Source organism: Larus michahellis, chromosome 20 (assembly GCF_964199755.1).
Source record: "Larus michahellis chromosome 20, bLarMic1.1, whole genome shotgun sequence".
Taxonomy (NCBI): Eukaryota; Metazoa; Chordata; class Aves; order Charadriiformes; family Laridae; genus Larus; species Larus michahellis.
Genome location: NC_133915.1, coordinates 4,079,349 through 4,101,692, shown reverse-complemented (window position 1 = coordinate 4,101,692; position 22,344 = coordinate 4,079,349). Strand labels below are relative to the sequence as shown.

The 22,344-nt window shown below is 43.6% G+C and overlaps 1 protein-coding gene across 14 annotated transcripts in view; it reads left to right on the top strand.

Annotated features, from left to right (window-relative positions):
- LRRTM4 (leucine rich repeat transmembrane neuronal 4) overlaps positions 1-22,344 on the top strand; it is a 488,683-nt gene that overhangs the window by 407,955 nt on the left and 58,384 nt on the right. For 8 of the 14 annotated variants that reach the window (XM_074563451.1, XM_074563447.1, XM_074563450.1 and 5 more), the window contains one exon: positions 1,338-1,412. The exons of 4 other annotated variants lie outside the window; for them this stretch is intronic. In XM_074563451.1, the coding sequence (XP_074419552.1) occupies positions 1,338-1,412 (75 nt within the window). Of the gene's footprint in view, positions 1-1,337; positions 1,413-7,712; positions 9,428-22,344 lie in introns of those variants that run through there. 2 more of the 14 variants (XM_074563455.1, XR_012584258.1) reach the window with 2 other exon arrangements.

Genomic DNA, 22,344 nt, shown 5'->3' with positions numbered 1-22,344 from the left:
TTGAAGAAAGCGACAGCGGCAACGAAGCAAAGCCCAGTGAGAGCAGGGGCTCTGCGTGCTGAGCAGATGAGTCGCAGGAGCAGCAGGACAGTGGGTACCAACCAGCGTCCCAGCATCGCCCCGACGGCGCGTGGCTGATGCCACTTCGTATGCCAGGACATTGCAAAATCATTAACCGGCCTCTATGCATTTTACAAATATTGCTTCCAATTAGTTTAGTTGCTGTAAGACCCACGTTATTTTATCTTTTAAATATGAACTCCAGGGTCAGAGGAGTGTTATTGGGGGTTTTCTTTTCAATTTCAGGTTTTTCCGTGTCCTTGCAGCAGAAGTTCAGATCCTGTTCTGTGATTCTTTTACCGCATCCAACTACCCGTAAGCAGTGAAAAGGCTCCTTCACTGCGTGGCTTTGCTTCTTTGACACCTTTTATTTTTTAGTTTAGTGGCAGTGTGTGCATCTGAAAGAGGGGGTAGTTGGGCCTTGCTTGTAATTTGATTAATTCCCACTGAATCAGGTAATTCCTGCGGGATTGTTCTAGGGGTATAATGTAAAGACCAAGGACCTGTAGGTGACTGTGGTATGGAAGAGTGAACACCTCGGGCTCAGACTAATGGAGGAGTCTGTGGAACACCTTCTGCCACACCAGATGGGTCCGGTACGGCACAGTTGGAGGGCACTGGGTGACCTGTTGATTTCAGTACAGAATACACTTTCTACAAGAAAAGATCTGCCACGGGGATAAATCACCTGCAACCCCCTGATCATTTTAGTGGCCGAACCTCGTATCAAAGAGGTTACTTTATTTCCTTTCTCTCTAGTAACTCTTCTTCATTTATTCAGTTGTCTAGAAAATACGTAACCATCGTATTTTCACTGCAGCAGTGAATTCCAGAGGTTGACAGCGCTCCCTGCCAAAAATTCCAGATTGCAGGTGTAATTATATTGTTTCAAGGGAGGTGTGCTAAAGAGCTCTTAAAATGATCAAAGATGATGACTTTTAAGATTAAACTCTGACTTTTTACATTATGTGTGTGAGCCGTTTTAACATATTCATTTTATCTTTGATGTTTTCCATATAATTTTACACACCTGCAATGCGGTGTGTGTTCTGGTGACAGTCAAGCCTTTCTGCTATTAAAGGCACCTGTGAGCTGGTGGCTATTAGGGCTGTTAATCCAGTCAATTAAAACAACCACCACCTGTGTCATCACTAGGGTTGAATTATCCGAGTGAGGAGGGGCAGTTCCTGGTGGGTTTTGGCAAAGCCAGCTTTGCTTAATGCGGGGCAGAACGTGGTTTAGCGTTTAGAGCAGAGGAACCTCTGTTTCTCTTGCAGGCTCTGCCAGGCGGCGGGGAGATCGTACACAAAGGCTTTGAACTCTCTGCTCCGGCTTTTCTCCACCCGGCAAAGGTGAGTGCTCATCTCAACGCTCAGCAAATCGCTAACGAACGTGCAGAGTGTTTGAGCTTGTTTCTTTGGGTACAGGACAAAGTTCTGTTCCAGCTTTGTTGTCTTGGAAAAGTTTTGAAGCTTACAGCAGAGTCTGGTCCCTCTAGGGAGGTTTTCCTCAGCTGAAATGTTGCATTGTCCCGACTGATGCAAATAATGGTATGGTCTTTAGTGAGAACAAAGCTTAAGGTTTCAGGACATAGTTTTGACACAATGTACACTTGATGAAAGTTCTGATTGCTAAAAATTCAGCAGTGTTGTTCAGTGAAAGGTGTGATTTTAAGTGCAGGCTCAGAAGTTTGCTTTATGCTGAGCCAATTAAACTATAGCTCTTCTATTCCTTAGTTTACAACAGATACAGTAGTCAACAGTGGAATATACCAAAATGAAACAAAGCTATGATAATAATTAAATCATTTTTGCTTTGTCTTTAAAACGTATGATCAAATGCAAAATGCAAAGCCGGTTTCAGATCAGTTGTATGCTCACTGTAAAAAGCGAAGCCATTTTCCATACCTGCCCTCTGTTGTGTGGAGCCGAAGCAGAACCCTTCCTTCTTCCCCGCTTTGGCCCGGGATACTGAATTAAGGCCTGTGTAGGGCCACCGTGCCAATCCCATCTGCAGAAGGAATGCTGTGACATGCTCGTTGGTTTGTAAGATGAAAACTCGAGCATTTGTCGTGTTCTCTACTCCAGTACAAGGATATTCTGGTGGCTTGGGCCACCAGAATGGTCTCTCCCCTGCATCTGGTAGTGGCATGGAAGGCAAATTGCCCTCAGCAAGAATTTTGAGCGTTGGCAACTTGAAAGTCTTTATTTTTGTATAGAATATGTTTTTTCAGATTGGATAGTTAGGCATAGGAAAAGCTTTTACTACTATATTTTCTGAGGCTTTTTCCTTCTGGTTTAGCAGAGCCCTAAATATGCAGCTCTTCATGGCAAATGAATTTTGATCTGCCACTCGGTGTACGGAAAGCTTATTGTTACTGCTTTTGGCGTTCTTTGGGAGTTGCTGTTTGTTTTGATGAGCAGAATTCTGGCAAATGGTTTGTATCTCCAGGTGTTGGGGTGGGTTTTTTTTAAACTAAATAAAAATCAAACCTTTGCCACATAGTACCTTTCAGCTGTAGAACTGTATGTGAGATGAGTGCTGTTATTCCTAATTAATGTATTGAGAAACAACATGAAGTGGCTTGTCTGTGATTGTTCATTAAGTCACTGGTAAAAGCTTGGAATAAAATCAGGAGATCTTGAATTTGCATCCGTTGCCCTTCCAGCAGCTTGTTCTTTTTATTTATTTCTTTATTTTTAAAGGTGTCTGCTCCCAGCATCTCTGACAAATCAGTTCACTTTCAATTTAGTGGTGCTGACCTTAGGGCTATGGCTGGCATCTGAGCACCTAAGATAATACACTTGTAAATAAATGTTTGCATACTTTAGGAGTTAAATCTGCATGAGTTACCGGTGGGGATCAAAGATGTGCCATTCCTTGAGCAGACGTGTTGATGAGTTCTCCCCTTCATTTCAAATTACAGGAACGCCGGGTCTTGCACCATTTGGGTTCCCGTTCAGGGGAATGCTTTAGTTATAGCAGTGAACAAATTGGAAGATCTTTTGGCAGCTCGCGTATTTTCATGTGCCAGGAATTATTTCCCTAGAACATACAACTGTACTTTTAATGTTTACTGGATTTATTTGGAGAAACAAGTGGAATAGTATGATCTGGGCTAGAAAGCTTCGACTTGGCTACCTGTAAAGTTGCTGTAGTTAACAGATAGCCAGTGTAATCTAGTATTGAAACGTTGTTGGCAGCGAAGTATTTCTATAGAGGAGTAAAAGAATAAAGTAAGAGCATAATAGGTGAGGAAACATACAGCTTACTTAAATCAGAACAGTATTTACATATGTATTTTATAGCTGCAAAGATGACACAGACAGCCTGGATTTAAGTGCCGTAGCATCTCGATATCCCTATGTGTATGTGCGGAGTACAGTGCCTGCAAGCCGGGGGGTAAGGGGGGGTAAAATGACGATTGGAAGGAGGACAGCATGGGTGTAGGCTGGTGGACTAGAGTGGAAGGCGATGGAGCTGGCTTCATTCTTGTGCTCGTAGTCCACTTTATATCACTGTGATGCATTATCCCCTCCATTTGGGAACAGTTTAAAAAGTGCCTTGAGATCTACCAAGCTGTATTAGAGTTAAGGTATTGTTGTCATCTTTCTTGGCTTATCAAGTAGCTAAAAGACTGATGTTAATAGCTTTAATTTCACTGCAGACTGTAAATCTCCCATCAAGTGGAGTGCTTTGTGTGCCGCAGCTCGCTCTCACAGCGCGCTGCCTTGGCTTTCCTTACGTGATTTCAAAGCCAGAATTACTCATTCTCAGTACTTGCTCCTGAGTCTCTACATATATATATATGCACACACACACACTGTATATATGCATATGTAAAAATTGTATTTCCATTGGCCGTAACACGGCATAAAGGAAACTTGGCATCACTGGCAGTCGCAGATCGATAGATTCATTCAATAGCACTAATTATTGAAATCATAAGGATGGTGAATACCTCTCAGCTGTAAAGAGTTTTGAAGTGAGATCTTGGGAGTCTGTTGTGTTTTCAAAACGCAAGAAGCCTGTGTGGAATTAAGATCATTATTACTAATTTTAGGCCATGTAAGCTGTCAGTCCCTGCTCTGTGTGGGACTGAGAAATTTAAGCTGCATTAGAGCAGTGCAGCACCGCTTGGAGCCAAAAACATCCATTTTTCGAGATATACAACTTTGTAGACAAAAAGCGATGTTCTAGGAGGCAGACCTTTGGCGTCCTCGCGGTGTTTTGCCCGGTTTTATTCACGGGCACTCTCACATTTAACATTCCCCCTCTGGTGCGGGCAGTCCTGCAGACCGTCGCAGTGGAGGCGCGTGAGTGTCTTCCACCTTCTATGCTGAAGGAGGGGCCAAACCAGAGCTGCTCATTTAGGAACGCTTGAAAATGTTTAGAACTGGAAAGATAGGTTGAATGAATGAGAACGCTGCCCAAAAAGCCTTGCACGGGGAACATATTGTTACTCATTGCTTTGGGATGATAAAACATGTTTAGAGCTACACGGCCCTTGACCGTGTTAGAGGGGAGAGCACGTGGCACTGAACAAAGTAGAGGTAACGGTTTCCTTGCGTGCGGTAGGGCTGGACCTGGGGTTGAAGTTGAGCGAGTCGCGAGGCGTGTGGCTTTACACAAGTGAATGTTTCAGGGGTTTCACTTTTCCTCTTGCCCAGCCAGATTATGACGGTGTTTAGCAATCTAAAAGGAATCGTTTGTTTAATGGGTCCCTGGGATGTATCCCCAGGCTCAGAAAGGACTTTGAAACCTTTGGGTAAAAGGAAGCGTTATGTTAGTTGTCAGTCAGTGGATGTATGATTCTGCGCAGATTGGGTTACTGCCGTACGATAGGAGTGAGCAGCGCTCCTTGCTTTCACGGTCAGTCCCAAACCAGAAGAGGCACTGAAGTTCAACAACATTTGAGCAGTGGAATCAGACTTTATTTTTGTAGTTTTATGCAGATATTGTGGTGCTTTGGAGCACTGATCTCGAGGGGGTAGGCAGACACGCAGTTCAAGACAGTCCCATGCCTGGGAAGAGCTTGCGGCTCCTCATTATTAGTATTAATCTGCTGTTTTGATAATTCATCTTCGGGTTATGCTTAGCAGCAGCACTGATTTTAATAGATTACGAATTACTCTGTGGAGAAGTTCTCAGCAGTGTGGATTTTAAAAGGAGGCAGGAAGGAAAAAAGAGAGAGCAGTGGAAAAAAACAGAATAGAAATTTCCCTCTGTCCTTTTCCAGCTGACTGGGAACGGGTTGACAGTATTCCCAAGGCATGACATAGCATCTATTAATTCTGGGAGCAACGCTCCACGCATGGCTAATGATCCACTGTATGGATTCATTTCCTTTGGTTTCAACAGCTTCGTTCTGAGCATTAGAATGATGGATTTGGCTTGATCCTGAAGGCTTCCATTTGAAAGTCAAAACTTCTCGTGGAAGAATGCTTAACCCTGTTAGCTGCCGCGGTAATGTTCTCCCACCCCAAGGGCAGGAGAGCAGGGGGCTCCGAAGGTAGTGAGCCCACGGAAATCGTTACTTGGGTGCAAGTAAAAATGGCAAATTTATTGCGGTAGGAGTCCTAGAAAGGTGAGAGCACATGAAGAGGATGAGAATTTGCATGGGCTGTCCTAGTGTTTGTGTTCGGTTCCGCTTGGCCCCGTTCAGAACTGACGTAGGGAACTGGTTAAGGGCAGAGTATTAAAATAAAAGCCACAGAGTCATATTCTGTGGTATAAAATAACTTTGGTAATGCTAGTATAGCTGCTCAAGCTTTAAATTAAATATTACATTAAGATAGCGCTGTCTATGTGAATGCCTAGTGTTCCGTTTGTTTGAAGTAAATATATTTACTATTTTCCTGTTTTTTTTCTTGTTCACTTAGTCTCTCAGTGATGCATGTACACAGAGTTGACAATTTGCAGTGGTTAGATATGAAATATGTGCTGCTTTCCCCCTGCAAATTATGGGCTTGCATGCACTGTATCAAGTTTATTGAGCGTCCTAGAATGCTTTGCAGATTCCAGATGATTGTTCTCATTATCCATTGTGTACCATTGAAGGGGAAAGCCGCTTTATTAATTTAAAAGTCTAACAAGTTGAAAAGCACAAAGAGTTTAATACGAAAGCCCTCAGCGTGTTAGTGCTGCGAACTCGCCAGGACGGCCAGTTGGGTATGTGGGCGGGCAGACGAGCCACGGTCCCCAAGGTGACCACGGTCACCTGCAGGTCTCTGCCGTGGCCACGCTTCCTCCATACGCACCGTGGTACCGTCCTCTCCAAGAAAGAGACCGCCTACAACTCACCGTAGGAGAAACGCACACGCATGGGCAGTTACCGTTATGTACAATAAGTTTAAAACTTAATCTGTGATCAGGATTCATGAACTAAATCCGTTGCTCTGCAAATTGCCTTTCAAAGTAACTGTGGGAAAACCAGGTAGGTCTTGTCTGTGAGGTTTTTAAGGGATGAGTTTGTGTTTATTTCATATTTTTTCTCAGTGCAGTGGTGCTTGAATTCAATATACTTTTGTTCTCCTTTTTATAAAGGCAGACACGGTAAAGAACATTCTCATACTCTAAATCCATGCTTGTTCTGAAAAGGGCTGTCCTGATTTAACTGTACGGGGGCACTCGGAACAGTTCATTTATTTAGACAAAATCTTGATCTGCCGGTGTCTGTCTTTCCCCTCTTTAAGATGAACAGTTAAAATGTATGCGTGACACAGTACCATGCATTTCAGTGATTGTTTTAACCAGGTCAGGATCTGTCTCAAAGCTTAAAAACTAGATAGAAGCAGAAGCAGCATGTTTTGGGGGAGCTGAAGCTGTGATTCTGATTTTCTCTTTGCTCATTTTGCTCATTGCCTGGTTACAGATACAAGTTCTTTTTTCTTTTTTTTTCTTTTTTTTTTTTTCTCTAATGGGGAACGCAGGCTGTGAATAGATGACTCATTTTATTGATGTTAAATTGAATATACTTCATTGAAGACAGTGGACCAGGCACTGACCTGGTGGGAGAACCTTCCACATGTGGAGATCTGGATTCAACTGTCGATAGCAGCGGAGTGAGGTCCGTGTATAAAGTAGAACATAAGTCCTGGTGTTTAAGGTTGAAGATCTGGAAGTTGTGCTGGGAAAAAATGGAAATCTTATCAAAAGCATCCAAATTTTCAGCTTGACATGGAGATGAGATTCCTCAATATAAATGTTTCTCTCCCGATTTATGATGTCGTGGCCAGCTGCTGCATGGAGGATTTTCTTGTTTCTTATTTTTTCTTTTTTTAGAGGGCTTTTGTTTTGGGGTTTTTTGGGGTTTGTGTTTTGCTTGTGTATGGGGTTTTGGTTTTTTTTTGTTTCTTTTTTTAACGGAGTGACTGAAGCAGCTGCTGTCTAGCTGGGAAGAAAATGGATAACTCCTCCCTGCAGCCATCAGGGCGCTTGCACTGCAGTCATTGATTTCCTTCCCTGCCAGGCGGTGCCTGCTCCGCGCTCTCTGCAGAAGGCAGCCTGCATCCTTGACGGACTTCATTATCGGGGCAGTCGTGCAGAGACTCCGCCGATAGACTGTAATGGCATTATTCTGGAAAGGGTAGTGTTTGATGGAGCCACTTGGTTTAGAGACCCTGAAGACCACTTCTGTTGTTCCCTTGCAGTGGCAGCGTTGGAGGGAGGCGAAGAAGCTGCCTCGCTAATGGGAAGGTTTCTGCCGCTTTCAGGATGGAGCCTTCGGATGCTTTTCTTCTCTTTCTAATTTTTCTCGCGTACTTATCAAGAAGTCAAGAAGCTGGTTGCAGCTGTGGCTGTGGAAACTGAGCTGCAAAGCTTAGATGAGCTCTTTTAAAAACATGCCTTTTGATTTGGACATAAAGGAGCGGATTCTGATAGATACTTGACCCCACAGGATCCAAATAGCCCTGGTTATTGCTCTTGTTCTGGCAACACGCAATTGACACTAAAACCATTAAATTCTTAAATCCCAAATCCGTATTTGCTTGAAAAAAAAAATTACATGCTTTGATTTTTGTCATGAAACGGAGGTAATTAAAAAACACTGCCATTTTGACTTAATTTGACCTCAGCAGAACCAAATGCTTTGCAGTTATCTTGCGAATATTTTGACATAACACGTTGCTGCAAGGTGCTTTTACGGAGTCAGGGCAGCGCGTTTTGATACACCGAAAAAGGTTTTGTAGGAATGTTTTTGACGAGCTGAATTTTCGTCTGGGTGATTCGGTGTGTAAATATTGGCATGGAGACCTCCTTTTGCATGCCTGAACTGAACCAACCTCCTAGCGCCGTGGAAAGACATGGAAAATGTTCTGTGAATAAAAATTTTTGGCAGGCTCCTTTAGAAACAAGGTGTGCAGATGGAATACAAGGCATTAAATCCTTGGAGTGTTAAAAAAAAAAAATAGTTGTTTTTCAAGGGAATGATTTTTCTAAAATGCAAGAGGGAATTTGATGCCTTATTTCATTCTCCTTCAGTTGTGCATCAAAACCTTTTGCAGCTCTGTTTATTTCTTAAGAATAAAAATGGATAATGTGTTCAAATACCAGATGGGGACATAAAGTATACTATTAATTAGAAACATCTGTATTAATTGAATAATATCAATGATTAATAACTGTCCGGCTTTGAAAAATAGAATTCCTATTCCAGCTCATTGATTTTGCGTTGTTTTGTTTTTAAATACCTACCTTGTATCAGTTAAAATTAAAATTAACGTTGTCATTATTAACTTCTAGCTATTAGAGCTGATGGTAACGCTTGTTTTTTATATTCCTTGAAAATACTTCAGGCATAGTTGCTGTCTAGACACTATCATTTTCTATTCAATCCCAAACTGTTCCCAGTGTGGTTTCTGGTTGTAACATCACGGTGGAAGAAGTACCATGAAATGAAACAGAATGCTATCTATAGGATCTTTGTCATAGGAGAATTCACTTAGACTGGCAAACACGGTTCAGATTTTCCTCTAAATTAAGTTTTGTGTGTTACTTGTTTACGATCAGAGAGCTACAAGATGTCCAACACTGCCAGGATTCAAAGCATTCAGGTTCTTTTGGTTTTTAGAGGGGAAAAGACAAATAAAAAAAAAAAAAAAATCTCGACGCAATCAATCTGCCGAAACATTGTGACGAGTGCTTACCATGCTAATCGATATTACTTCAGTCTGTCTTTTTATGTGCTCTGAACTCTCTTGTCCTTGAGTGTAAGCTTGCCGAGGAGGGGACTCCTTCAGTTCTGCGTTGGCGTCCTGGCCACCGCTGGGCTCCTTTAGCCTCGAAGGAAGCCAGTAACGCACCCCGGGGAAAAAAAAATAATCTGCAAACAGAGTTTTGAGCTGTGCCAGCAACAAAGTCTGGCTCTTGGGGGGGTTGGGACAGTTGGGTGTCTTGTTTTGGTGGTTTGCGTTTGGTTGGGTTTTTAAATAACGTGTGGCCATCGCTGAACGTCGTGGTGCTTTGCCACATCAACGGGGGCTTGAAGGAGTGGAAGGAAGGAATGAAGAAGGGAGGAGGGGGCAGGTTGCTCCTACTTGGTTTCAGACTGTGCCTAGATTCTTACCATTGTACCTTAAATCCGCTGAGTCCATGGAGAGGAGTAGGTGCTTTCAGAGGTTAGTTTAACCTTGAACTGGGCTTCCTGGTTCTCTGCAGCTGTTTGTGTCTTCTCTAGTTTAGGCCTCATTCCAACTAATGGAGAAGTTTGTGGTGACAAAGCAGAATTTTGAGAGTTTAAGACACATGGCTTCAAATCCCACCTCGGGGCAATAAGGATCATGCTGTGCTCTACCTGGGACATGCTGTGGCCATCGGGACAGCCTCGGCACTTGGGGACAAGCAGGATCAAGTGTCCCTTGGCTCTTGAGACGGAAGTTGGTCCTAGAACACTGTAAAAACACACAAAGAAATTTCTCTGATTTATTTGAATTGTGAATAGGTCGGAATTTAAGCATCCCTTTAAACATACAAACAAGCAAGAAAACAAGCAGAGCCCAATTTCAGGTAGATTTAACGTGCCTGTGGACAAGTGAATTTTTAATAGCTAATCTTACCCTGACAGCTCATGGGAAATATCAATCTATTAGGCAGGATTCGAGTGTTGAATTTTTAATGCGCTTTTAGTGATTAAAGTGCTCTCTTTCTCCACTGCTTGAAAGAGAACACAGTGGCTTTAAGGAACAGTTTAAAGCCATAACAACAATGGAGAATTAATAATTGTAGTTGACCATATTTCTCTCCGGGAGAGAAGGGCTGTGCCTATTTGCATACAAGCGTTGCGTTTGGGACATTAGAGACAAAAGGAAATCACTCATTTTGAGAGTAGCAAATGAGCCAGATCCACTTGAAAAGGATCCTGTGATTTTGTTGTCTCCGTTAGCAAGTGATGGGGGACCGTTGTGGGCCTCTGGTGAGGGGAAGTGAGGCCTGAAGAACAGAAACGAGCATAACACTACGGATTTCAGCCAAGGATTTAGGCTTGGTGTTCAGCTGGGGATTGTTCGTGCAAACGGACAAGTGAGGACGGAATCTCAGCGTTGTTGAGGTGAAGATGTGCTGGGCCATGGATGTTAGCGAAACCAGAATTTACAGGGAGATTGCCCAAATCTGCAGAGGTAGCTGATTCCTTGCTGCTCTTGCAGCTGGAGCAGAAAGGCGTCACAGCGTGAAGGGTGTTAGATCCCTCTGTAAGAGGAAATATAATACTTCACCTTCCTGTTAGGGAGGGAAGGGGGGAAAAAAAAAATGCTTGGCCCCTAAGCTGTTTGCAAGGCTGCGATGTGCGAAGCAGAGCGTGGCTTTCCAACGCCACAGCGTGTGCGTTCCTGGTAAAAGGAAGGAAAATAACACTCTCAGTCTAGACCGTTCCGCTTGAGTTCTGCAAGCAAAGATGCAATTGCTGGAGTTCGTTCCCTCTGCACACGTGCACCGTTCATACCCCAAAGCGTTCTCGACCATGCGGTATGCACGCCAGCTTACATGCCCACTTCTAAATTAGTATATAATAAATCTAAATTCCTATTGAAAAAGTGCTTTCAGAGACTCTTTGCTCAGAATCGCCCCATCCGCCCCAAATTTGTCTTTTAAAGAAGCTTCAAAATAAGCCATTGCTGGAACTTTTCTTCTCTCACTCTTTCTTCTTGTTTTGCTATTGCTAATGGATGTGTTATTGTAATAATGAATTACCGAATTTAATTGTGAAACTTGGTCTGGGATTTATGTTGCTGTGCTGTATGTGACAAATCGATAGCAGGCTGGGAGTCCTGTAATCAGAGGAAAGATGCTCCAAGCGGGAACACTTACATTGTGTCTTGGGTTTACAGCTGACAAGTTGAAGGAGTGTTGGCAAACCCCTTCTCCTCCCCTCTGCTTGCATCAGTTATGTGTGAAAAGACCAGAACGTGAACTGGGAGAGAGGGGTGCTTGGGTTAACGGAACATTTTGTTAGTACTTTGCCTCTGGAAAACTTGCAAAGACTCAATTGCGTTCCTTATCTGTTGGCCTCTCGATGAGAAGAGGATTCTCAAGCACGAACTTCTCCCTCCGCCTGCTTCAGTTCAGTAGTTAGGATAAAACACAGGGTGCCAGCGTGAATTGTCAGATATTTGAACTGACAGAAGTTAAAATATGACCCACTTCCCAGTCAAAATGTTCAGCTAATCCTTTATCTCTCTCTGCCTTCAAGTGACGCTTCCACCAGGCCGTCTTGAATAATCTGATCCAACCTGATCCAGCTGGAGTACGCATGGATGAAGGGAATGTTCGCGTATATTGAATCAATAGTGTGATTTAACAGATGAATTAAGGTATATCTAGCTTCATTTGGGATCTGCTTCATAAACCCTTTGAAATTGGTAGGGAAATTCTGTTTGCTTTGGAGTTTAATGAATTAGATAAAGGGAAGAAAAAGACACTTATCAGCCAAAGGGAAGAAAGTGTCTGATACTGTAAAATATAATGATGGTGATTCGCAGTGGTGGTTTTGCATTCACTATTAAAATACATATTGTGTGACAGCAGCTCGTTCACCTACGGAAAATAAATGTGAATTACATACCGGTAGCCTTTGTTGGGAGGTTGGTATATTAGGGCTGTCCTGTGGGCAGCAGGCGAGGGACCTGGCCTGAAGAGTGCTCATATTGAAATATGTATCTGTACGGCTTCCTCTGGTGTTACCTGATGCTCTGTCTCACACCAGAAGCATTTAAATGTGTTGGATCTTTGGCTGTTGTAATGGCAATAGGGAGAGATAAATCGATGTACAGCAGCTTTGGCTGCGACCATCATACTTTTTGGATGTTAGGTACGTGAGCAGTGCACAGCCCATGGTGTTTGTTTAAAAAAAAAAAAAAAAAACAAAACCACACAAACCAAAATGTAGAGGCAGAAGTTAATTTAAAGCAGATGATGGTATATATTGATACGAGGCTGTTGACTTCAGTGGCTCCGTTTTGCGTTGTGTCGTATGCTTTGGCTTACTCTGTTCAGCACAACCTTCAGACCCATCGGAAAATGCAGTGATGAAGCGGGGTCTGCCAGCCCTAGGATTCCTTCTCGTTTCAAATAGTCACTCATGGCGGCGTCCTCTGGCACGCGGTGGTGCGAGGAGGGAGCTGCAGGGCGGTGAGGGACGGGGACTAGCTGGGCGGCCCTCGGTGTTGGGGGTTTCTCTGTTTCTCCGTTATATGGAGGTAGCTTCAGTCAGAATTGGGAACGAGGAGCCGATTCGCAGGCCCAGAGCTCAACAACAAAAATGGTGACACGACTAGCTGCAGTTTATAAAGCTGCTTTCGCCATTTAGGGCTTTAAAATAAGCAAATACAAAGCAAGGAGCACTTAAGTCAGAGCATTTTTCTAGACTCCGTCAGTGTTAGTGTAAAAACTCCAGTTATCTAGTAATTAAAAAGCCACGTTGGGTTCTTGCCTTTTCAGTGTCAGTACAAACTGTAAATTAAACAGTGCTTCGTACTCAAACAGGTAGCTCCAGTTAATTTATGGAGAGATTTTTCTATGTTTAAAAAAAAAAAACAACAACAACAACAACAAAAAGATTTACTGTGATAGTAGCAGAGCAGAGGCGGGCAGCTGGGCTCTGGTGGATGTCTGGCATCTGGGAGGAATGAGAACAGCACTGCTGGGACTGGAGAGGGAGAAAATGATGATTTTTCAACCTAAAAGAGTGCCTTCACTGCTGGGGGGTTCCCCGTGGCCCACGGGGGAAGCAAGATGACATCTGGGAATGTTTGTTTATCCTAAGTATTTCTGTGATTCCTCACACTCTTCTACTTTAAAGATGTAGAACATTATAATGTTCCTCTTCACAAAGTGCCCAAAACCCAGGGCCAAGCTCCCACAGGGGACACTGAGTCGATGATTTGTCCAAGGTTACACTGGAATTTTGTGGCAGAGCACAGAATCGGACATTTGCGTTCTCCCACCGCTGTGTTTTGGAGCACTGTTTCCAAATCTTGAAAAAAGATGAGTAAAGCCATTATCTAGAGATGTTACTTATTACAGGATTTCTTATCGATTGAAATATAACACGTTTCTGTAAAACACATTGAAATTACTCTCGCACAGGGTGGGTATGAACCTCCTCGGTTCAGAGTGTTAGCTAAGCAATAAACCACTGGAGTTAAACTGTTTTACAAATTCCCACAGTTTATTTTACTCAGTGTTTGAAAGCTACTTTCATCCTCTGTCCTCCAAACAGTTTTCCTCAGAGCTTTCCTTGACAGCACAGAAGCAAGCCGTGATGTTTTTCAAGATATTAACCATTAACTTTGTTTCTTTCGTTTTAACTCATTTGACCTTTATGTCTGTAAAATTTGCTTTGAGATATTTGGAGAGTGGTATTTCTTGCGGTGTTTCCCTGTCTCTGTCCTGCCTGGGGATGATGAGAATGCAATACAAAATCCCAGTCGTTCTGTAATGGGGATGTTTTAAACCAGGATTGAGGGACATTTGGTGAGCAGACTTGTGGTGCACGTCACATGTGTTTAGTCTGGGAGCTAGGCAGCAGGAATCCCGGAGCGTTTTTGAGATATTACCAGGTATCAGTCCAAAAAAACCCCATACTAAGTACAGCTCCCTCCTTGGTGCGGCCTAATCCCTGTTTCTCGGTCACTGCGCTCGGAACTGGGGGATTCCAGTGCTGTGGCCTGAGGAGAGGAACAGGAAAAAATCCTGTGTCCTCAACAAAAGTCTGGGATAAACTACTGTCTCAAAGACGCGCTGTAGGATACCAGAAAAAGATATCCCGATTTTCTGCGTTGTCCTTGCTCATTTGCGACGCAGCTAAAAATCCCAAGAACTGTGGATCTTTTAACATGGAAGTCAAACGTCAACAAATATTTCAAGGCCTGCAGCAGCAGATTTAAGTGGAACATCTTATCTTAAAGACTTTCAGGTGGAAGTCTGGTGTATACGTCTGTTCTATGGTGGTTTATGTTGTCCTACTTCAGCTGACTCACGCTGATAGAAACAGAAATTAGTAAATTAGTGCAGTTTATAATTTCCTGGTCTGGCCTATGCAGAGATGCAGTAAATACTTGCAAATGCAAACCGGGTTCTTCATGCGTGTGCACTACATGAGAATAAACCCTCCGGGGTGTACATTCATCACTTAGATTGGTGCCTCCTTGTGACACTGGTTTTTCTGGGAAGCAGACCTGCCTCCAGCCGGAGGAAGTGTTTTTCGGGAGCGGGAAGCGCAGCAGGAGGCAGGCAGCCCAGCCGGCGTGGCTACGAATGGCACTGGACATCTCCCCTGGTGTCAAGAGAGAGGTAATGTTTTGCTTACTCCATCCTGACACTCGAAAAACAGGGTAATTGTTAGCTCTTTCACTGCGCCAAAGTCTTTGGAATGCCGCTGGTGCGATACTCTTTTCCAGCCCGACTTTGCTGTCAATGGTACAGTCCCAGTCGCACATCTGCAAGAGGCTGGCTTGCGTGAGAACCGCAGAATTGGGCAGACTTCCTAAATTCCTCCATTCTGCATTTTGCTGTTAATTTGTCCATCCCTACAGTGTTGTCGTCTCTTGTCCTCTAGCAACTCGAGTGTACTTTATGCTGGCTTTACGAGAAAAGAGAAGCAAACTATGTAAGAAGGTGCTGTTTTCACTGCCTAGACCACAGGACACCCCTCACTGCCTGTGTTTTGTTCTTTTTCCTGTGAATTTCTGCTATTAAAGCAGCTGAAAGAATCCTACATATGGATAAGTAGATGTAATACGTGTGTAGCGCTCTCTCTGTATGTGTTTTCTGCTGATATGTGAGATTCCTACTCCTACCGTGGGTTATGTTATATAGCAAGATGATTTCAGTTAATTCTTAACATAGCTCAGCTTCCAGATACAGTTTTCCAGAACAAAGTAACAGGATAGGTGAAAACTGATTTTTTTGAAAATGACTTTGGCATATAGCATACGCTTTCATTGAGATTTATCTTCTGGACTAGCTACTGGGGGAGTCTCTGAAAGTGAAGCTTCAGCTCTTTACTTCCATTAGTATTCTTTGGAATTGTTACTACTGGCTGGGATTGGTAGCTGTTTCATTCATTTTCCTCGTTACAGAGGGATTTCCTTTCAGAAAATGTACTAAGTCCATCTTCTCTTTGATCCCATTTTTCTTTTATTTGTACCTACTCTCTCTCATATTTCCCCAGCTGGCATTTTTTTGAATTTTTATGTGCCCTCTTTTTCTCCAACCCCTCGCCATGTTATTCCATATGTTTATTATCTCTTCCGTCACCAAGCTGTGGATAATTTTGTGGGAAATGATGCAGCTGCATGGCAATCGGCTCTTTGGCACAAGCGCTGCGCTGCCTTGCCGGAGAAGTCCCTGGGTTAACAGACAATTGCTGCTGAAGTATTTTGGAGAGCACAGAGAAACAGCCTTTACCAGTGGTGCCAATCTCAAGCTTGTAATAATTGTGAGTTATTATTGGATTGACTGAAAAATAGTGAGCTTTTAAAAAAAAATTCCCACCATTCTCTGTGTTTATTTGCTTTTTGTTTCCCTTAGAGCTGCAAAGCACTGGTTTTAACTCCAGGATGAGCTAAATGTTACATATTTAATGAAATTATGGATTCTTATTTAATGAAAGGCTTAAAATTAGAAGTGGAGTCACTTTAGTCTGCGGAGTTTTTCAGTGGATGGATCAGATTTGCTTTGTGAGCATGTATTAGGAGTAAGGAAGCTCCTAAACTAGGAACAGAGTTAGGTGAAACAAGTCCGAGTTGTATCCCTGTTTGTGCTCCTGCTATTCACCTGCCTCTCCGGGTGCTTAGTTCCTGTCAAAAGTTTTATTATTCCTGTTGGCCCGGGGCTAATTAGCAGCCCGCTGCCAATACACCCATTCCGTTGCATAGATGATCCATCACGAGCGAGACAGAATTCCAGCTGACGGTGACTGGCGTTTTTTCTCTTTAAGGAGCTGCGAGAGCTAATTGTTTTGTTGAACAAAATTAAAGCATGAATTCGGTGCAGTTTGTTTCTTCAGTCTTTCAAAGGCGTCAGATGAGGGAAACTGTATGGGCACGGAAATAATTGGTTTTGATTTTTTGCCTGATCACCCAATGGTTCAAATCGGCAGCAATCAAAGCAAAGCTCTTTCTGTCTGTAAATAATACTTTAAAGGTTCTGATGGAAGTATATAGCATGAAGGGTTATCATTAGCTAGCTTTAATATCTGCAAGATCAGTGAATTATAAAAATTGTATGTGAAACTAGAGAAAAGTAAAGAAGCTTTCATGTTTGATATTGCTTTATCAGAGGCAGTGGATTTCTTAAGGCTATTGAGATGTTCCCAGTGTGTATTGACAGCTTCTTGTTTTTCTGAAAGCACTAATAGTCTCCAGGCACCCATTATTTGAAATCAGGTTAATTTTTCTAACTTGGTACCATATTAACTTGTTTATATTGCCATAGGACGTGTCATTTTTGGGGGCGTTTTTTCATGGCAACATTAGGATTTAACAGGATTGAAGAATTTAGAGTCATAGAATTGAAGAAAGAGTTGTTTTGGAAGCAGCCTCTGGAAGTCACCTAACCCAAGGCCCTGCTCATCAGGGCTAATTTCAAAGCTAGATTAGGTTGCACAGGGCCTCGTCCAGGCCAGGTCTGAAAATCTACAGGGATACACCAATCTTCCTGGGCCATACTCTAACAGCTCTCTTGGTAATTGTTTTTTTTTAATATGTACAATCAGAATTTCACAGAATCCCAGAGTGGCCGGGGTGGGAAGGGACCTCTGGAGATGACCCCGTCCAGCCCCCGGCCAGAGCAGGGTCACCCAGAGCAGGTGGCACAGGGACGCCTCCAGGCGGGGTTGGGATGTCTCCAGAGACGGAGACTCCCCCACCTCTCTGGGCAGCCTGTGCCAGGGCTCTGCCACCCTCACAGCACAGAAGTTCCTCCTCGTCTTGAGATGGAACTTCTCATGGTCAAGTTTGTGCCCGTTACCCCTTGTCCTGTCCCCGGGCACCACTGAGAAGAGCCTGGCCCCGTCCTCCTGACACCCCCCTTGAAGTATTGATCAGCGTTGATAAGATCCCCCCTCAGTCGTCTTTTTTCCAGACTGAAGAGCCCCAAATCCCTCAGCCTTTCCCCATCAGAGAGATGTTCCAGTCCCCTCATCCTCTTGGTGGCCCTTTGCTGTCCCCTCTCCAGCCGTTCCCTGTCCTTCTGGAACCGGGGAGCCCAGATCTGGACCCAGTTCCCTCCTTGCAACTTGTGACCGTTGCCTCTTTGTCTCCTTATTGTATATCCCTGAAACGAGTCTGACTCCACCTTCTGTAGACCTTTTACCGTAGACTTGCACCCCTCGTCCCCATTACTGCCCCCTCTTCCAGCCAAACAATCCAAATACCCTCCGCCTTCTCATGTGCCACGGACTCCGGTGGGCGAGCTGGGTCCAGTTCTGCCTGATGGCTTTGGGCGTGTTGTCTGGGCCAGAGCTGGAAGCTCTCGATATGTATTAATTCCCTCTCTTTTCTCTGCTCCCCCCCCGCAGTTTCATTGCTCGCAGTCAGCCAGTCTTCTGTATTGTGCTGTCTCTCTCCGTAGTGTTACGGCAGCATCAGAAAAGGTTGTCAGAGAGGACTCTGAAGTGGTTTTCCGCTACTTGTTGTTTGTGTTTCTAATAGTCCCCTCCATTAATCCCCACTGGAGAGAAAACACACTTGTTATAATGGTCTTGGAGAGCAACACAATCTCCTCCACTTTCTCTTTTTTTTTTTTTTTTTTTCAGTTTTATACACTTAGTTTAGAGCAACTCCACATTACTTCAGCTCACAAGAGATTTGAATGATAAAGTAGTTCCGACAGCCCTATTATAAAGCAGAAGAAGCTGAGAACTGTGGTATTTGCTGGAAGACTACAATTTGTAAAAGGGGCTCTAGATAACCTATTCACCTTCCCCCATAGAGCTGTAATCTGTGGGTTTGACCATATGGAAGCTGGTATTCACACAGAGTGAATGTAAATAAAGCTTTTCAATGCCTTTGATATCAAAGCTATTTATGCCTCTCTCCCAGCAAGTATTTCCATTCTATCCCAGACATAGTTAGCATAAAAGAGCAACCTGCTGTTTAGAAAGCATTTACACTAAAAAAAAAAAAAAAAAAAAAAAATCAAAAACCACTAAACCAAACAAACACAAAAAAACCCACCTCCCAAGCCCCCAGACTTTTAATTTCTTCTCCCCTGACTTTGGAAGATCATCCCAAAGTTTTGTCCTACAGTTATCATTTGTCGGGCAGAGGATTTGGCAAACAGTGGAAAGATTGAGGCAGCCAAAGGCCACAGTCCATCACTAAGAAAATCGCGATTTGGTCTTCCAAAATTATATTAGTGAATATTTTTAAAGGCTGATTTTAGACGCTTAGCCAAACGTACATACACGTGTGCATCCATACAGGTATCTGTGTTAAAAAATTGTGTGAGGTTATTCTCGTCCTTAATTACTAATAGTCTGAGTTCTGCACGCTGTGTTTTGAGATGAGAAATTCTTGAAGTGTTCTTTCATGTAAAAAGAAAAAAAAAGTTTGTTTGTACCAATTAGCTTTATTTTTAACTGTAAAAATCTCTACCGTCCCTCTTGAATGGAATGAGCCGCTCAGCTGAGTTATTGTGAGAGGATTCTAAAGCCTTGAATAATTCTTACAGCATGTTGAGAACCCTTTGCAATTTCTTCCCTATTATGAAGCTTCCATGCATATTAAATAGTACTATACTTAGATACAAATATATTCATTAAAGATTTGTTTTGCTGGAAAAAAAATTATCAATCCACATTCTGTCAAAGCATATGAATATTTACATAAAAATGCAACAAGGAAAATACCCAAGTGTAGCAGTGCAACACTCTGCGCTATAAAAAGAAGTAATTTGGAAATTGTTTCTTCCCTGAGCCTGCACAGGAATGAATTCTCCAATCCCGCCACTGCACAAATTTCCTTGGGTGCTGGGAACTGTAGTGATGGGTAAACTAATAAGTGCTATAGGCAAACGGGACAAAAAATGGCCAGGCATCTCCTAAACAAGTACAATTTAGCACCGCTCTAGAGCAATACTGAGGTTTTGGCAAGCCAAGGAGCCAGCACTTGGTTTCGTGAGCTTAAAAAAGAAGTGTGAGTTAGCGGTGAGAAGCAATGTCACATTTCATTGTGCTAAAGGTAGGAAATATCTAACACCGAATGAGCCTGTGTTTGCATGGCACGTCTGTGAGCAACTTTAGCATCCCGTAACTGCTCGTGATTTTCATTGCGTTTGTACCTCTGGCAGTTTGAAGTTTCTGGAGAAACATCAGAGATAAACACACAAACCTGAAGTTTGATGAAGCGCATGAGAAACTGTTGTTAAATTGGGCCTCTAGCTTTCCTTATAAATCCATTGCCCCCCCCCCTTGCTTCTTCTTTCATTTCCTTTTTCTTTTTTCAACTCAACATGAAGCTCTTCTGCACAGTGAATGCAGCTTGTGGATGATCATAAGAAATGCCGTGGGCTGCTTCAAACCTCCCTGTTGGAGAGTGGACGACTTCTCTGTCTTTTGAGGATGAGTATCACCCCCGACGCTTTGTCAAGGACAATTCGCTAAGATCCTTAAGCCAGGATCATCTCAACAGGTGTAATGGGTTTGAGGGAGTTGGATCTCTTATATACTTTGGACGTGATGGATGATACCTTTGCAATATATATATATTTATATTTACTTTATAAGGGTGAAAAAGAAAAAAGACCTTAGTGAGCTTAAAGGGTTTTCTATGGATATATCTGAGGCATACAGGTACAACTAAACTGATGGAAAATTATCTGAAATGACATGTGCCGCTCCACTTATTGCTGGGCTGTGACTCGGGAACAAGTGTTACGAACATGAGTCAAAGAGAAAGGATCAGAAAACTTCAAAGGAAGTCCGCATACAGAGATCAAATTCACCGCCGGGGCAGCTCAAAGGAATCTCAGAGCTCTCAGAGCAGGAGATTCACTGCTAGGGTTCTGTAAAACGTGTTTATCTAATCTTTTCACTCTATCAGCATATATAATTAAGCATATTATTATTTATATCAGAGGAATGCTGAGGTGTCCTGTGATTAGGGCCCGGTTGTGCTTAGCTATGTACGGGTGCTTCAGGAGAATGCAGTCCCTGCTCTGAGCAGACGGGTTAGATAAAGAGGGGAACGGTGCGCACCGTGCGGTGATGGATCCCACAAGAAATAAGTGGCAAAACCAGGTTTGGCATTTTAATGAGACGCCCTGTCCCCTTGTCTACGCTGCTTCAGCAAGCTTCTGGCCCCTCCTGTGTTTTGGAACGTTACCTCCTGGTTATCAGGAAGAGAGGAGACGCAAGCAGTGACTGTGCGCACCTGGAGATGTGCTCCTTTGCTTGCCAGGGGCTGGGTTGTCCACATTTGTCCCGTGTGTGTGTCTGCTTTCCCTCTGTCACTGTGCCTCCCCTTTCCAACACTTGTGCTGGTGACTTGTTGTAGACCCGTGCTCCTTCACAGCTCTTGAGATGGTCCCCTTGGTCTTTGCACGGTGAATCCGTTGCAGCCGCTTCTCACAGTAGCGAAGGTCAGCGAGATGCAGAAAAAGAAGAGTGTCCCCATATCTACTTGGCCAGAGTTTCCAACAGCTGTGGCTGCGGGCAGGATTTGGGGTTTTTTAATCAAAAGCACTCTGTGCCAACCAGCAAACCCCAGAAGACTTTTGCGGGAGCTGTGGAGTTGAGAGTGGTTTTGAAAAGCTGACTGGCCCCGGAGGTGAGGTATGGAGTTCTGCTCAAATCTGGGCTGTAATGAGCAGAATTCCCGTCCAGCATCGGTTACTGAAGCAGCTGGTCCCTTCATTTCTGCTAACTGGAAAGGCAGATATTCTTCCTGACGGATCCTTCCACCGCAGCGTCTGCTACTATTATTTCTAGAGCCGTCTGAGTGGGAGGTTTTAGGGGAGCAGAGAGGGAGGGCAGCGCTACAAGCAATAGCTTTTATCTCTGCTAATAGTAATCTAATGGACAGAAGAGTGGGCCTGTAATTGGATTTTGCTTCAGATCATGATTAGGAAGATTGCTTTGCGAAGTGTATAGGAACTGCCGGCAAGAGTTACATACATCTTTCTGTGATGCTGAGCAAGAGTGATAGAAGAAAATAAAGCTATGATTCTCACGCGGGTCTGAGTTTGAGTCGTGGAGGGTAAAGGCAAAGGAGAGGCTTCCGCTCTTCCGAAGTTCAAGCACAGAGAAGCAGATGGAGGCCTTAAAGTATGAAATGTCTGTCAGCAGTAAATTATAGCTCAGTTTATGCCCCAGTGTATGCTCTGTCATGGCCATCTTGCACAGAACGATGTTTGTTGGAGAAAAGGGGGCAAACCCAATATAATCTTCATTAAAATCCTGCCCCAAGAGACAGTTTCATTCCCTTTGACATGCGGTAAGGGGGATGCGCGGGGGCAGTACCAGCCTCTTCTGTCTTTTGGAAACTTCTTCATCCAGTGTGCTTAGCTTTAAAGTGCCTTGCAAAATCCCAGAGTCGCTGAGGCTGGGAGGGACCTCTGGAGATCATCTGCTCCACCTCTGCAGCTCAGGGCAGGGCCACCTGGGGTTGGGTTTTGAATATCTCCAAGGATAGAGACTCTGAAGCCTCTCTGGGCAGCCTGCCCAGGTGCTTGAGCACCCTCCCTGTAAAAAACGCTCTTTCTCATGTTCAAGTGAAATTTTCTGTATTTCAGTTTATGCCCATTGTCATTTCACTACATACCAGAGTGTCTGGCTCCGGACTT